Genomic DNA, 18,243 nt, shown 5'->3' with positions numbered 1-18,243 from the left:
GTGAAGAGTGACTGGTTGATGAGCGATGTTTGTTGACGAATTGATCAGTCGGTGTGTTGTTGATGAATATATGTGCATGCGTATGTATGTGGATCGGAGTGAGCGATCATGTGTGGGTGGTAGGTGAGTAGTTCATGGTGTATTCAGTGGTGTCAGTATTGGTGTTGTGTTGATGTGGTTGTATTTTGGGTTGATGATCTTTGTGTGATTGCTCGTTGGCGTTAGTGTTTGTGCAAGCGACTGAGAGTGTAGTGTTGAGTGTGCGAGTCGGTGTATGCGCAATCCAGCTGGGATGGCCGAGTGGTTAAGGCGGTGGACTTAAGATCCCCTGGGGTGTATCCCCGCGTGGGTTCGAACCCCACTCCCAGCAGGCGGACTTTGTAGCCACACCACTACTCTGCCATCATCACCCAGCATCCCTCACTGTGACAACACCGTACACACTGTAAAACACTCACACGAAACGGCCGTCCAGTGCTTCCAGGCTCTCCATGATGGTCTAGCTTCAATCGACTCATGATTTCAACTACATAAAATTACTAAAATCTTCATCAAACCCCCTTCTGATAAATCATAAGGTTGATCAAGTAGTTTATACATGAGATAACTAATAACAGTTCATGATAAACGTTTTCATTCATTCAATGGTTGATGTAGCTCGATTTAGTTTCAAATATGTTTCAAATATAAAAAGTATTATTAATTGTTTGTTTCAATAAGTTTGTAATTCATATCAGTATGCATTTTAAATGTGCAACTTAAGTTATATCACTAAAATATGGACCTAAATATTAAAAATTATTTTCTGATCAATCACCATATCTCATCAATTTAGTGATTGGATTAACGATTATTCAGATATTTATTTGACTTTTGTAGGTTCATTTACCATTTATATTTTAATACAAATTAATCAGTGTATTGTATTATATTGAAAACTCCAAAATTAAAAATTTCTGTCATTATGAATTCCTTCATCTTGTTCAAAGAATCATTTTCTATATAAGTCAGTAAATAAACATGACTTGATGAACTTTAGTTCAGTAGTCTATATATACCAAATAACCTGGTCACGGTTAAATGGTTATTAGGAGGATTCGAGAAAATGAATTAGTGTTTATTGGAAAAAAAGAAATTTCAGTCAGTAATGAAATTTGACCGATTATATTTAGATAGATGTGATGATAATTCAAGAGCAGTTAAAAGTAACAATTCATTCAAGCTCGAATTAGAAAGGTTATTTATCGGTTAATTAGTTATGTTCAAAGGTCATTTCCATCTCTTGTACTTCATAAACAGTTAAACAGAAACTATAGAACAGGTGTTTTAGCTAAACGACATCAGAAAAATGTGTACTAGCTACCTTTATATTTTATGACGTCTAATGAATCTTACAAACAGTAGTCATGTGAAGATTTATGTAATGTATGAGAGTCATCAGGACAATAATTCACTTTCATCGGTTCCAGATCAAGATACGTGTTTTACGATTCATACCAGATTATTGGTGGGGTGGGCCGAGGCAAACAAAAAATGAAACTTGTCAAACTGCTCAAATCAGACCTTATTTTTTACTTGAGTCTGTTATTCCTTGAGGAGTGTGGGCCGTCAACCCATAAATACAAAACTTAATTAAGTTGACAAAATTTAATATATAAGAATGGATGTATCAATATTAAGCTTTTAAACATCAATCTAATATTGTAAAAGTCTTCACGTTGTGCCTGTATCTCACCTAAAAATACCAAATGATTCGCTAACCTATCTACGTAATAGTAAATTTATCCATCTAGATTTATTTTGAATATCAATTTAAAAACTATTCACATAGCTAAATTGTTAATGAAATTTAATAACATTATAGATGATTAGTGAATATGACAGGAATAAGTCAACATCATTACTTTCTACTTTTGGAGTTCATTATTTATTTATTTAAACACATAAATATTAGTACAAAGGTTACCAGGTACATATGCGCCACACAAATCTCATTTGATTTGTGTGAAGGTTGTGATACTGCCCAGTTGCCGGAACCGAAGAAGATGGTTTTCTTAGGGCGCCACACCCCCAGCCTTTGACCTAAAGATCTGATCCACAAGGCAGTGGAGCACCGTAAGGAGATGCAGTCTCATGGTAGCCAATGACCAACGGTTGATTTGTAAGCCATTTGTTCCCTCAGGATACTGGAGTCCATGTGCACCATTGGTTTGGAATCAGGGTTTTTCAACTCCTCTAGGTGGATCCTACGTGACCACCAACCCGGTTAAAGCGCCGGACATTCGCTTTTCGTCCTCTCAATTTCGTAAACAACACCCCACCGCCACGAGAAAGCAGTGAGTGGGACTTCCCTGGCAGAGGCTATATTCGCGTGGCCATGTGAGAGCATTTCGAGAGAGAGAGAGCGGACTCTCCCCACTCTCGGCCGTACCAGGGCATTTGAGGGCTTGGAGTTCATTAGTGAGAGAAAATCTTGAAAAGCAAAAGATAGGAATTCTAGTTATGGATAGCATTTTATGTTTGAATTTTCCTTTGATAGGAATATTGAATTTACATAAAAGAGAAATTTTTAACTAATCTAAGAAAGTTTAGAATATTTTTTTCAACAATATTTCAATTTACAAAGTGATGTTTAAATAAATAGCATTAATTCTTTAACATCTTATCCCAAGTTTATCAATATTTTCCGGTTGTAAAATATTTTCATCTTTTGATAAGAGAAACGTATCACAGATCTTACTTACTTACGCCTCTTAACCCTCGTCGAGGAGCATAGGCCACACACCAGTATTCTCCATCCAACAATGTCCTGGGCAATCCTTTCAAGTTCGTTCTAGTTAAAATTCATCCTTTTCATATCTGCTTCCAGTTCCCAGAGTAATGTGTTCTTTGGCCTTCCTCTTTTCCTCTTCCCTTCACCATTCCAATTTAGGGATTGCCTCGTGATGCGGTTTGGTGATTTCCTTAATTTATGTCCGATCCACTTCCAACGTCTTTTCCTAATTTCCTCTTCATCTGGAAGCTGGTTTGTCTTCTGCCATAAAACGTTGTTGTTGATAGTATCCGAGCGGTGAATGTTGAGTATTTTGCGTAAGCAAATGTTTATAAATACTTGTACCTTCTTGACGATGAATGCGGTAGTTCTCCACGTTTCAGCTCCATACAGTAGGACTGTTTTTACGTTCGTATTGAAGACTCTCACTTTGAAGTTAGTTGTCAGTTCTTTTGAGTTCCATATGTTTACCTTACCAAGTTTATATAACCCATTTGATTCGCATTCAAATTGATGTTATACAAATTCTGTTTTTTTTTCTGTGACTTTACCAATTGATTAAGTAGGATATGTTATATTTCATTAAAATTATATAAAACGATAGAATAGAAAGAAGAAAACTGATGAATATAACAAAAATACATTGTTTCTTTATATTAATTTAAGAACCTTTTCTTCTGATTGGTCAGAATAATAACCAATCAAATATTAAAAAGTTTCTTTTCATTAGGAAAATTCTCTTTGATTGAATTCATTTAAACAGAAGAAAAATGATCTTCATATTGGTTTACTATATTAGAATTATAAAAATAAAATTCTATTTTACAATTTCTATAAATCATTTAAACAATTTATATTTATGATTTCATTACGTCATTTAATTATCATAATCAATTTCTATTTATTTATTGTATTTCAAAATATCTATACAAATGATCATCTTGTCTATTCAGGAGCTTGTACACAATATGATTCAGGTTTTTGTTCAAGACAAGTAGAAAATAGTGTTTGTAATCATGAGAAAAATGAATGTTTTTGTCGGAAAGGATTTGTTGCTATCCGTGAAAATGGTCGAGTCACGTGTAAAACTTGTAAGCCTTTTTGTATTAAAATAAATGATATATGTTGTTTCATTTAGAGTGTTTAATATCTAAGAAATACCTGTTGAATTATATTTATTAAGAGTACTATACAGTTTTATAAGTAACATAATAAAATCTGTTCAGTCTCAATAGATGTATATGTTTTTTTTAATAATGTCAAGTTGATACAGAACCCTGTCAAAATAAACTGATATTTCTTTATATAAAACGTATCGTGCATCAAGGGAATATAAATAAATAAATAATAAAACGATAGCCTTGTGATTGCGTTATGTACACCCTATTGATTTTGAAACGAGTCAGCTTCCTACAATTTTCGGTCACAGTCAATAGACTCTATTTCAAATTTACCTAGATATCAGTCATTTGTATGTTCAGAGACTAATAATTAATAGCTGTCAAAGTCATCTGTAACCTTATTAATTACGTTTAATTGTATTTACTTACTTACTTACGCCTGTTACACTTCGTCGAGGAGCATAGACCACCCACCAGCATTGTCCATCTAACTCTGTCCTGGGCAATCCTTTCCAGTTCTTTCCAGCTAACATTCATCCTTTTCATATCTGCTTCTATTTCTCGACGTAATATGTTCTTTGGCCTTCATCTTTTCTGTTTCCCTTCACCATTCCAATTTAGGGATTGCCTCGTGATGCAGTTTGGTGATTTCCTTAATGTATGCCCTATCCACTTCCAAATTCTTTTCCTAATTTTCTCTTCAGCTGAAAACTGGTTTGTCCTCTTCCATAAAACGCTGTTGCTTAATTGTAATTACCTGAATGTTTTTCTTATCAAATAATTACAAACATGAGTAATAATGAAGGTATATCAAAATAGCTGTTATTCTGTCCGATCTCATTGAATAAGAATAATACAATCATTGTAGATTGTTCGATATGCATTTTATATAGATACATTTTTAAATAACAACCACCACTTCAGAATGATTAATTAGAAAAACAAATAAAACTTTCATTAAACTATTCTTCGTAAATTTCACGTTTGTTAATTGTCATTCTGTACAAGCACATTTTGGTAAATAATGACATCATTTTATATGACTGAAAATTATAAAGAGTCGAAGGAAAAGACGTTTTTTGTCTATTATAATCAACCTGGTACTTATATTAATAATGTTAAGTCGTATTGTTAAATTAGTGATGGATTTAGTAAATAATCATTGAATGATAAAATCAAACAAAAGATATGTTAACAACTATATTAAATACTTTACTAATTACTGTAACTAGAAATTCGTAACAACTTAAAATTTCTTTCCCTAATTACTCGAACAATTTTGTTTATTTTATGATAACGTTAGGTAGTAGGAAGTTCTAACTGAGGAATACCATGCTAGGATGAAAAAGGTATCTAGTACATTGTACATTTACTGTTTGGTTAGGTAACATCAGACAGTATGAATAATGTCTGTAAACCTCCCACGTTGATAATTTTAATTTCTTTAGAACTAATTTTCATCACATATACATTGTTTACTAATCATTTAGAAGTTTAGAAGTGATAACAAACGTACTTTGACAATAATACTAAATTCATATTTCCTGTATTAATGCTGGATGCTTCTTGAAATTCTTTATTTTTTATGATAATTATTTTGGAATCAACTGTAGCACCATATTATAAACTATTGGGAAGAATTTCACTGATACATGTTTGAATTTTAATTGCGAAATTATATATTTTCTTTCAATTCACATATTAGGGTTTTATTCACTTGACTAAAATTCACTGATTAAAACGAGATTGTTGAGTTTTAATTGAGATTATGAAAACATGAAAGTACTGTACGGCTGTTTCGTTCTAGTATGGGGCTGCTCAGAAGTGCACATTCACGATCCTGTACGCAGAACTCAGATCCAGCAACTTCGGTCTCGCGCGTGGACCCTTAATTTCTAGACTACTGAGCCAGCATCTGATTGTGTTATTATGTAACCTATATGCTTATATTTCAAAGTGAACTAGTTGTGTCAAATTTGTAATTGCTATTTGTATTTTGACCAATGTAATACCTGAAACAAAACCGATTTCTTAAGTAATTAGACTGAAATCTATTGTTAAGATTTGTACATTCATGAGAAAAATTAACTCAAAGAGTTGAACTTATCAGTTAGAATCCAATCACCAATATATATTGAAACTAGAAGCATATGGCTGCTTGTTGCTTGGAACGATAAATTTGGACTTTGGTAGTAAAATAAAACTTTGAAAAGTGATGACAGCAAAGTGATGTTAAAGTCTGCTCGAAATTAAAAAGCAAACAAAGCTGTTGAAATTTCAACATAAATGATGTGTAACCGCGTACCGTATGATAGCAAGCAAATGTTTAAAAACACAACTAGTGGAATAAAGAATATGCGAGCATTGAATTTGGAGCAAATTATAATTCTGCTTTGATACTATAAAATTATTCCACTCTGAAAGTCTTTACAATCCTAGAAAACATGTTATTTTAAATAGGTTGATATTCGTTTAAGGTTATTATCAGGATTAACACAATTCTACGGATGTAAAAACTCTTGAAAGGTGTGGTATATTGCTTTGAAGTTGTTTTCTTCATAATATTCTCGCAGAATATTTACTGTCCCATTGATGAAAGTACTGTCAGTTATTTGTAATGTATTCTGTTTGGTATAGAATGCAAACGAGTCCCTTTTATTTTTGATTCCGTTGGCATAAAAATACTGATAAACTAACTCGAAAGATGGGTCTAACTAATTTTTGACCATTTTAAGTAAATCTGTATCATTTTAAAAAACCACGTATTGTTTTCAATCTCAAATATCCGTTTTTTAATTCGTAATGGAAATTTTTTAGAAAAATGAAAACATAAATTAGATTTTAACGAATTTATTAATCTCTAATCCGTCTACTTTCTTCAGTGCTGACCGATTTAAAATGTCGGGTAGATCGTGACTGTGTTCATGTGAATCGAAGCAGTTGTCATCCTGGTGCCGGCTACTGTTCATGTCCTGGAAATACTATATACGTTCCTGAAAAACACGCTTGCAGTAAGTATAATAAACGTAAATTAAATTTCATGAAACTCTATGGTAGTCTTTCATAGATGATATTCTCTTTAGATGTTAAACCATTTCTAGTGTTTCCATTATTATTTAAATTTGACCAGGTAACCATTAGTATTTAAGGTGACAGTTGAATGTTTGATTTGAAGAAGTAGGTGTGTAATAAATTTCACTCTTAATATCGATGAAATCTTTAAATCACAAAAAACCTTAGTGTTGAGAATTCAATGAAATTAAGTGTTTTGCACCATATTACCCAATCCATTATTTTTAACATATTTATTTATAATCTCAAGACTAGTGAATATCATAAAGTTTAGAACACATGCCACATTTTTCACTAGGAATATCTGAAAAATACATATAAAGTGAGTCGAAGTCTTCAAATAAGTTTATACTGTAAAACATTTATCTCTAAACTGCTTAGTAGGTTTACATTTAGCAGGTATGAAACTTGGAGGAAACACAGGTTGAACACAGATGCCATGTATTAATCACAAATTAATGGGGAGCCTAAGCTTAAAATGAAACATCTAAGTTATAGTTTTTAATTTATTAAAAGTTATTTAGCTAGTATCATTTTGTAATGAAAATAGTAGTTTGCGTTATCTAGTTCAAAAATTCTTTTAGTATTCTCTTAAACGTTTCTGGAAATATAGCTGAGTAACGTTTGATTTTGGGTTGATGGATTTATTATTACACCACTGTTACGTCTAGTGAAATGACTTAACTACTGATGGTTCGTTTAAATGTGTCCATACTAAATACGGTAAAATCTTATTCCAATGTGCAAATTTTGGGATGTATAAGCCTTTAACATGAACTAGTAAATTGCTCACCTCTAATAAAATCAATAACTCAAAACACGACAGTTAATGATTATTGGCCTGTTCAATACTGATTTACTACTTAGCTCTTTACGTTTAAATACATAAGCGAATTAATTTATCATGACCCCTAAAATTTAGTGTGCTTCTAGCACTTCACTTAAAAGTGTCTGACCTGAATCCATTCAAGTCAGTGGCATCCCGTGCTTAATATAATCTATGACAAATTGAGTAAATTGTTTATTTATTTCAAGAAGTAACGAAACTTTAAAAGATAAATACACCGCAAATGATTTGAACGGTAAAATCATACACCCATTAAAATATAACTATGATCTAACAAATACTTGTTTCATTAGGTAATATGAATCTATAATTTTGAGAAGATAGTGTATCAACTGTATCACATTCTAGTAATGACTCCTGAAACATGACAAATGTTAACCATATTGGTCACATTATTTGTTCACAAATTAAAGAGAAAATTCATGCAAAAGTCCAAATCACTCAAATCCAAACCACTCAAACCGCTTCACACTCAGAATCAACAGGTTAATTATGTTAGTGGAGGTCACGCAATCACTTTTTCAGATTTTTGACCTAACATTGTTCAACAACTTAAAAGGGCAGTCCAAACAATAATAATAAGACTGAAATGATAATTATGCTGTTATATATATATATATATATATATATATATCGCTACATTTTATGATCGTCATCAAGTGGCTGAGTTAGAGGAATCAGAAGACGATATTCAAATATCAACATCGCACGCAACAGTATAATTGTTTTATAGCACCAAATACTTTCACTATATGAATGAATATTAATTGCTAAGGAACAACCCAAATTTTGTACGATTTAAAAGTCTAATAAAATGCAACTATAAATGTTTCTTTTTTCGAATATAGGGGCGCGTTTTACCTATCCCAGTGATCCATTTTGTGATGTATGTCTTCAATTGAAAGGAACCTGTTTTAAATATGAATTATTTGAAAGAGTTATAACTGACCAAAGGTAAATGGTATAAAACAATTTTTTGTTCATAATAATTTTTATCTGATTGTCACATCGAGTATTTTTACAAAGGATATTAATTCTTGGTTCTCAGAATGAAACCATGTTATGTAACAGAGTTATTGATATTCTATTTAATGAATGTTATGTTCATAGTTATCCCATAAAAACGATGAAAGTTTTTCTGTAGGTGTTTTAACATGTGTTTTAAGTTTACACACACAAAAAAAATACATGGATGAATTGATTCTACTGTAAGAGAAGCCAGTTTGTTTTAACGAATTTAAACAGTTATATTTTTCATAGCTCAATTAGAGTTTGTATTTTCCCATATACAGAAATGTTAGTCTAATTATTGATAGTGTTGATTAGGTATTTTAGCCCTAGGTCATATAAATATGAAAATCAATAAATTAGGTATATATATATATAGAAATTTAGGACATGCTTTATTACTAAGAAAACTATAGATAATAAACAATGAAAATTTATATTATATGAACTAGAAATAAATTTTCTATATTCAATTTTTTTTTTGGACAATTTATTAAATTTAACTACTACTAATACTACTAATACTAGACTACTTAAATATAAAGTTTAAATTTATTTTCACATAATGAGTATCAATAACAATTATTAGTCTACTCTTAAATTACTATTTGAAAAATATTCATTTACAAATAATCAAAATTGATTGTTTTTTTCTTCGTTTTTTTTATTTTTTTTTGTTTTTTTTCAAGAAATATTAGTTTTTTTTTCTAAAATCTTGGTAATGACCTAATTTTAATTAATCTTTATATTCATATAATGTAAAGTGTTTTTATTTTTTTTTATTTTTTTAAATTTTTAAAAAAAAAATTATTTTTCATGAAAACATACAAATAAGAAACACCTATCTAATAAGAATTTAATAAAAAAATTGAGGTAGAATTCGAGTAGTATATAGTTGACCTTTAGAAAAAAATAGTAAATAAAGTTCACTATTTAATGAAAAAATTTATAATCAAGGTGTTAACTCAATGAATCTAAGTTTAATACAAGTTAAGTAGATGTCATTATGATTATACATAGAATCATGTTAAACTTTCTTTCTTTCTTTTCCTTTTCACTTGAAGAATAATGAAATTTAAACTTGATTCATATTTTATTAATTTTTACTAATAACATTTTGTACATATAACAACTATGTGTACTTTATCATAAATCATATCATTTATGTGTCATTGTGAATGCACACTGTTGAGGAGTTCCTTATTAAGATGAAATGACTGTTCAGTTTATTCAAGTTTTCAATTGTGGTCTAACTTAGATCGACTGATGAATTTGACTATTAACATTACTACGATCTCCACAGATTCCAATTCTGATAATTACAAATATGATAAGAAAGATATTTACATTGATTGATCACTGAGTTATGAATAATATCACGTGCGTCCAGTGTTTAGTGTTGGTTGAAGGCTATCAACCAAGTTACCGTGCAAACATAAGTCTAGGTGACTCGAGATCAAATGGATTGTGTAAGGTTGTAGAAAATATATATAGAAGACGAATATATATTTCTATGGTCGATAGTTCACATCTAAATTTCTAGATCACATCAAAACATCCCTTGAAAAGCGAACAGGAAATAGAATTTATCCTGAAGTTATTAATAGTTTATTTTAAAAAATGTAATATGATCAATTGTTATCTATCATTATGCCCTTCTTAGATATGTTGATTAACAGAATCAATAGAGAAACACTTGAAACTTGAGTATGTTGGAAGCTGGAACAAACTGACTAGATCATAAATAACAATATTAAAAATTTAATTGTTACAGAAACTGTAAAACGTGGAATCGAATATTTATACACAAATAATACTTAGTAAGACTGTAGAATTAAAGACGTTATCTTGTGCTTGATACGTGACAAGAGCTTAAGCGATATGAGATAAAATTATCAACCAGTTAAGTACAAATATTTTTTCTGCAAAAGTACTAGGACTTCATTTTGTGGAGGAATAGTGTAGAGAAGGATGATTCTAATCCATTCACAGGGTACCTATGGTTCTGTGTATCTTAAAAAGAGGTAAAATAAGATAGAATTCAAGAAACAACAACAGTTTCATTATATTTTACTAATGAGTAAGCGAAAAATAAAATGGTAATTTGTATGAAACATTTTCACATTCTGTCCGCACCTAATAGACATGTATAAGCCTGTAGATCACTGTAATTAGCGAAATACTAAATTATCTTTCCAAAACTTAATGAACCAATTGTTTGGGCTGATGATGATAATGCTAATGAAAAACAACCAAAACTGACACCATCCACTGGTTGTAGCTATAACATGCGAATTTAATATCGTTCGTCGTATGAAGTAAAATAAAATTGTTAATATTGAGATGACTAATAAGTATCGACTTAAATAAAATAATTTTAATCTATGAAAATGAAAAAGAGGTGGCCTATATGAACATCAATCGAATTATCTCACCATATCATCAAATTATCACTGACTACTTGGGTCAGATGTCGGCCAGAATAAACGGAGTGGGTAAATATATTACTTCTGAACACAAAACACCAGCTTTTTGATACGAATAATTATTGATTCAGCCGTCTGAAGAATTCTTACTTTGACGGATTTAGGCAAACTTCTGTTAGTACGATACATTACTGTAAATTATTGCTCCATGTTGGGCATATGACCTGTTTGTACTAAATGAGCTAAAACTGAGCTATTAACAGTTTTAACTAAACCTTTGTATAATAATATTTTCTGATACACTGATATGTGATTACAGGCAGTATTATAATAAATGAATATATTTTATCAGTCATAATAATACGATAAATTGAATAGTAAGGAAATGCAAATAATTTCTGGATCGCCTAATTGCATATTGAATATTTAACACATAAAAAGCTTTCAATAAAGCAATTTTTGGTTATAACCCGATCAAGATTTATGCTCCACAGTAGGTATCATATATTTTACAATAATTTTGTATATCAAGCAGTAAGTATAATAGTTACTAGGGATTACAACTATATAGGGGAATCTTCGTATCGTATATTAGAGTTGTTCATTTATCTGTTGATAGACCGCATATAACATAAAAATTATTTACTATTCATAAATAACATCAAAATAATAGCTTTGAACCATGACAATCTACTAATATCAAACACTTAAGGTTACTTTTATGAAGAATAATAAATTAGGATTCAATATATAATCATTCTCGACCATGACAACAAAGAAACAATGTGTCCTGAATGATATTTTAACAACATTTGTGGGTACAATCCATTCAAAAAAGAAAGAAAATAACAATAATGAACCAAGAAAATTCAAAACCATTTGTCTTTTCATAATAAATCATTTTCATGATAAACATTTCAAAAGAAAATACTGTCAATAAGATAAAGAATTAACGTCATGTCAATGTTACCTTTTAGGAAATTCAAACCTTGTTTCGATAGTTTAATAAGAAGACGAGGATTATCTTCTTATTACACCGTCGAAATTTATCAAAGAGACTAATTGATTCAAACCTTGTTATTCAATTAATTAAGATGTCCTGTTCATTATTTAATGATCATTGACATCATTTCTATCATCATTTTATCATTCATCATAAGGAATATTTCATGATAAAATACTAATAATAATCATTATTAATTTCGGTCATGTAATGACGTTTTTATCTTTTTATGTTTTGTATAAAGGTCAGTTTCGGTACTGTTCTAAAGATTGAACAAAATTCAACAAGACAAGTATAGTTTAGTTGTCATGCGCTTTTAAATGTATTCCATCAGCTTCAGTTTATAATGTAAGATTGTTTTATAATTCATTATAAATAGAAAACATTTGAAATTATTCAATTAGTTCTAAAGAATATCTAATGAGTGATACTATACTTAACTTGTCAACACATCACTGATAACTTACACGATTTTTTTCCAAAACTTTATATTTGAGATTATGACATCCTTTGTCCATTTAGATTTGTTTTTGTTGTATTATGCATCACAGGGTGAATCCAAATGGCGTTGGTTGTGTTTGTCCAGATCATAAAGTGTCGATCAGTACAAGAACAAGTGATCCGTTAAAATATATGTGTGATGGGAATTTGGGTAAGTTCACACTTTTTGTATAAATATCACAAGTGTGATTTAACCAAATAGTTATATATATATATATATATCTTTGGCCACGTATAATAGTTCAAAGACTGGAAACCTTTTTCTTACTTATTACTACACCAATTTGTAAAGTGCTTGTTTTATTTATTTGCTTGAAATGCATAAAATACACCCTCAACCACCCTAGTTGACAAAGCAATATAACCGATTAACTCATTTCAGCTGCTTGTCAACGTACAGATGAAACTACATACTAAACCACATATCTAAACATAGATTTACTTATACAAGTCAAGATGGTTATAGATAGTTTGAAAACAATGAATTTCGTCAGTTTATATTAAAACGGACTTTCTAATGTGATCTCATTTGTTCGATTTTATTAAAATTTCTTATACACTACATTTAAATTCGTCTATACGTCTAGAATAACTAGGACATTTCGTTTTATCATGTAATATTTTGATTGAATTTCTATGCAACCTATAAAACTGTTCACCAAAAATTAAGTATAACAATTGTAAAATCAACTGTTTTTATGAATACATCCACCCACAATTGGGTAGTTGTTGTTCAGCATTCATGGTCCTTTCTGAAGTTATCGCTATATTTAAGTCTTCAGAAACTAATATAATCGATCAAAAAAGTGTTATTGCATTTAAAAAATGTTGTGCACACTTGCATCAGTTATCAAGAAAACTGTGAACTATATAGTTGAGCATTTATAAATATTCAGAGGATTTGTTCCGTTGTGCAGTTCTTTTTTGAATCTTCTGGTGAGTATTCACTTACGACACCAAAGAATATCTATCTTAGGCCTCTCAGATTTCATGGTAACTAATCAGTGAGTTAGATTTTGATGTTATACATTTTTAACCTAAATAAACTTACCCATCTGTTTAGGTTTATAATTTTCTAGGGTAAAGATAATATTATACATTCCTTTACTAGCTTTCTCATCACACATTTTCTTTTAATCAAGTTGATATTGGATCAGAATGTGATGATGAATCATTATTTTGTCGTTCAATAAATTCCGTTTGTAAACCGTTACAAGAAGAACTGTTACTATCGACTAACCAGTTGCATAGTTTCAAAAGTAATCTGTGGTCGGAAAACTTTCCTAGTGGAGATCATTTACGCAGAAGTCAAATTATACGTACATGTCAATGTAAACCAGGATATTTACCAGTATATCAAATTAATTTAAAGTATAACGAATGCTGTAAGTTTAAAAATTAGTTCTTTGTTGATTATTACCAGTGAATATTAAAAGACAAGTGATAGGGTTAAAAGTTAAATTTGTTGTTTACTTATTAATTCAACAATAGAAAAAATTAAGTTGGAAATGATTTCCCTCATTAATTTACATTTGATAAGAGAAACCGATCACAAATATTCCAAACAAACAATAAGTAGTATCTAGTCTTTGCACCTAAGAATAAAAGACCAGTTATCTTCCAAATAGTAAAAATAAGCATTAATTTTCAAATTGATTCAATCTGAAATTAATGAAGATGTATAATATGATTATGTTTCATTGAAGTATAGTATCTTTTGCCTTATCTAAACTATAGAAACCAATAAAAAACAAATTCCTAGTTCCCATGTAAATGTTTTTGTGAAACTCAGTAACACAGAATATAATTAACAATAATATTCACAGGAAATATACATACTTGTACCATACATAGGTGGTTGTGTGAAAACAATTCATGACTAAACATAGAAAATTCCCCTTCAAAAAATATTCTGTTCCATGTGTTAGTAACCAGGATAATTAATATTTTTACTATAAGATAGGGAACTTTAAAATCTATCATTAACATCAAAGACAGACGGTGATTTCAAATTTTATTTTATGAGTAAACATTACGTCTGAAAAAGAACATTGTTCATAGTTAATATTGATATATTTGTGATTTTTATTGCATATGATAGAAGATTGATTCCGAATCTAGTTAATATAACTGTTGTTGGCTTCATACAGTAATCATGGTATTGTTGTACTATTATCCACCTACTTTTCTTATTTTTATGTTCATATATCTGTATCCAAAGACATTTATGATTAGGTTAGGTAAATAATTATTTTTGTAATGATTTAATATGCGTTAAGGCTTGAAAAACTGACTTGGGTAAATTGTTATTCTGAACTAAAGATAACAACTATATATTACATTGCTTTAGAAAACCCTTTGCTCGTTGATGTGAATAATGTCATAATATTTAAATTTTCAGAAGAATTATTTAATAATTTCAGCCTTTTTAATACTTCCTTTCAAATTTGGCTATAGTTAGAGAGGTTTCTAGATCCTTTTATTTAGACGAAGTCAGTTCGACCAAAGATATTATTAAAGATTGTGGAAAAAATATATATACACGCACCTCAACGAAGATTGCATCCGAATGCACTTCTGAATGACAACAGTTAGAAAATTCAAACTCTTACGATTAATAGTTTCATGAAGATTCTGCTAAGGTTCACATTTTTCTAGAACGAGCAACCACCATGTATAACAATGAAGGTGGTTTTATGTAGAGTAAAAAGAAAGATTTCATTATTCTGTTTTCAATCATTCCAGTAGTTATATAACAGGTATTTTAGACATATTATACATCTATGTAACAGAATTCCCAAAATAATTCATGTGTCACTCGTATTGTTATTATCATCCCTTAAACTCTACTCATTTCATTTATAGTTAAAATACTACCAATGAAAGCTAAATATTGTCAGAAATGTGTTGATACCGGTGGTCAGTGTTATGATTTAAATGATGATGGAATCGGAGATGGTTGTGATTGTCCACCTAGTCTTTCATCTATTATCTATGGTAAGGAAAACTCAGAAATATATTGTGGAACAGTTCATGGTATGTTAATAATTTTTAATTAAAAGTGAATAAATTAAATGATCAGAAAGTTTAATTTTGTTATATCGAGTGAGTGCGTACGTGCCCTGTTAATATATGAACGTGCTGATCGTCGCGAATGAGAGAGGAGCGAATTCACGATCAGAGCAATGACACAAAAAAACAAAGCATTTATCAGTCCTGCTTTCTGCCTAGCCCAGCCAATTAAGTTCAGAACACCATTAACAGCCTCGTCGATATGTATTATTATTCTCAAACATACTGGGTTTATATACCAAACAAACTAACCAAATTACATCATAAAATAGAAAATAACATTTGTACAAGATTTGGCCACATGTGGCAGTGAATGCGGGGAACAGTAATTAATAGACTGGGTACAACTCAAGAATGGTAAATCGTATAAAAATAGTCTATAGGTCAAAATCAAGCTTATAATAAGAGGAATACGAATATGAATAGTTTAGTTACTTAACAATCATAGAATAGGAAATATACATATCACATTGGTCCATAATTAGTTCTCAAAGTTACCATTTCTAAATCTCCACGGCATATAGCAAATTTATATGATGATTTTAGTTTATCTCTTGAGTAAATGTAGCCACATTTTAAATTATATAGTTAACTATTTAAACATTAATGAACAGATATATCAGAACAAACTACATACAAATAGGTAAACATATTTTGATAGATGATTATGTCATTATTAACTAACAAAATATATATGGTAATGTAACAACTAATTCATGCAAATATATCTGAATGTGCATTCTTTCTTTACATGAATATGAATGAAACTATTCCTTTTTGTTTAAAATACTCAGATCAAGTTTAACTTGCTTCAATTAGAAATAAATAAAGCTAGTCAGTTGACTAAGTAAATAAATACCAACGTATTATAGCGGGTATTTCAATTAAGTAAATGAAAATATTTTAATACATTTCAATTCAATTGTGAAGTTGGTATACATGATAGATGATTATAAGAATATATAAACTATTATGCTGTGCCAAACTCAACTAATCCAAACCAACATTTTGTTTGAAATGTGAAAAATTTGTCTAGATCATTTATTATATTGATATTAAATTGATAACCACACTAATAAAGCAATAATCTTTCAAGAAGAATCCTTTTTATTATTTTTTACATCAAGTCATAAGGATTTCACCTCGATTACCTAATCATATTACAATCAAATGAAAAAGTGTCTTCATCTAAAATTTTTAGCCACTTTTCCAAATAGGAATAGTTATGAATTATATAATATGGATTGATATAAAAGAGAGTCACTTTACAAACATTCACATAAATAACTACAAAACAATGTCAACCAGGTACTTTACATTAGTTGCAATTATGCTTATTTTAATTTTCCCGTTCTAGTATCTGTCAACTGCACAAATGGATATTTATCTGTATGTTATTATCCTCATACCTATGGACCATATAGCAACTTATTTGATGATTTAATGAATCATCGTTCTGTGGTCAGATTAGCATCTGATAATTATTTGACAGATACACTACCTCTACAAATATCAGGTTTGTCCAGTGAAGCCAACAGGACATATCATTATTCAAATTTTCAAAATCTTTGTATACTCAAATCAGAAAACGATACAATAGATATTGGAAACACTTTCGTGACAGAATCAATATCACATGATAATTATCATTTACATGGGGCACAAACAAAAAGATTTTGTTTGAATATTGATGTTTGGAGAAAAAACGGACTGTGTGGTATTAGACTGTATAAACTTAGTGTAAGTAATTTTTTCATTTTTTTGGAAGACTTTAAAATTCTGAGTATGAACCTAATAACTTAATAAATGTATGCTTTTATCATTTCCAAAAGTAAATGAATTTGAGCATGCATTGTTTAATGAAGCATATTTGGTGAGGTCATAAAAAATTACGTGAAATGCTATGAATGATGGATTTCAGTCATAAACTGAGAATTTAGTTTTCATCCATTAGAGCAGTATCGAACCCTTAAGAAGCTGTAGATTAGTCTGAAACACTTCCCAGTATATCGTTTGTGTTGGTAATAATAAATATTTACAAAATGTATATTCATAATTTAATATAATGTACTTACTTATGCCTGTCACCCTAAGTGGAGAAGCATAGGTCGCTTACCGGCATTCTCTATACCAATCCGTTCTTGGCAATCGTTTCCAGTTATTTCCAGTCGCTGTTCATCCTATCCATGTCTGATTCCGATTCTCGGCGCAGTGAGTTCTTTGGCCTTCCTCTTTTCTGGTTCCCTTCACGAATCCAAGTTAGGGTTTGCCTCGTGATGCAGTTTGATGATGTGTGTCCTATACACTTCAAACGTCTTTTCCTAATTTCCTCTTCCGTTGGAAGCTGATTTGTTCTCTCCTAGAGTAGGTTGTTGTTGATGGTATCCGGCCAACGGATATTGAGTATCTTGCGTAGACAA

The 18,243-nt window shown here is 30.1% G+C and overlaps 1 protein-coding gene across 1 annotated transcript in view; it reads left to right on the top strand.

The window, feature by feature from the left end:
• Smp_167790 (hypothetical protein) overlaps positions 1-18,243 on the top strand; it is a gene marked incomplete at both ends in the record, with an annotated part of 45,155 nt that overhangs the window by 7,562 nt on the left and 19,350 nt on the right. Inside the window, 6 exons of the mRNA XM_018789919.1 lie at positions 3,727-3,864; positions 6,777-6,905; positions 8,662-8,767; positions 12,802-12,902; positions 13,894-14,136; positions 17,181-17,563. Of these exons, the coding sequence (XP_018655314.1) occupies positions 3,727-3,864; positions 6,777-6,905; positions 8,662-8,767; positions 12,802-12,902; positions 13,894-14,136; positions 17,181-17,563 (1,100 nt within the window). The remainder of the gene's footprint in view (positions 1-3,726; positions 3,865-6,776; positions 6,906-8,661; positions 8,768-12,801; positions 12,903-13,893; positions 14,137-17,180; positions 17,564-18,243) is intronic.

This window comes from Schistosoma mansoni, chromosome W (assembly GCF_000237925.1).
Source record: "Schistosoma mansoni strain Puerto Rico chromosome W, complete genome".
NCBI lineage: Eukaryota > Metazoa > Platyhelminthes > Trematoda > Strigeidida > Schistosomatidae > Schistosoma > Schistosoma mansoni.
The sequence above is the reverse complement of the archived record's forward strand: the minus strand, read 5'-3'. Positions and strand labels throughout refer to the sequence as shown.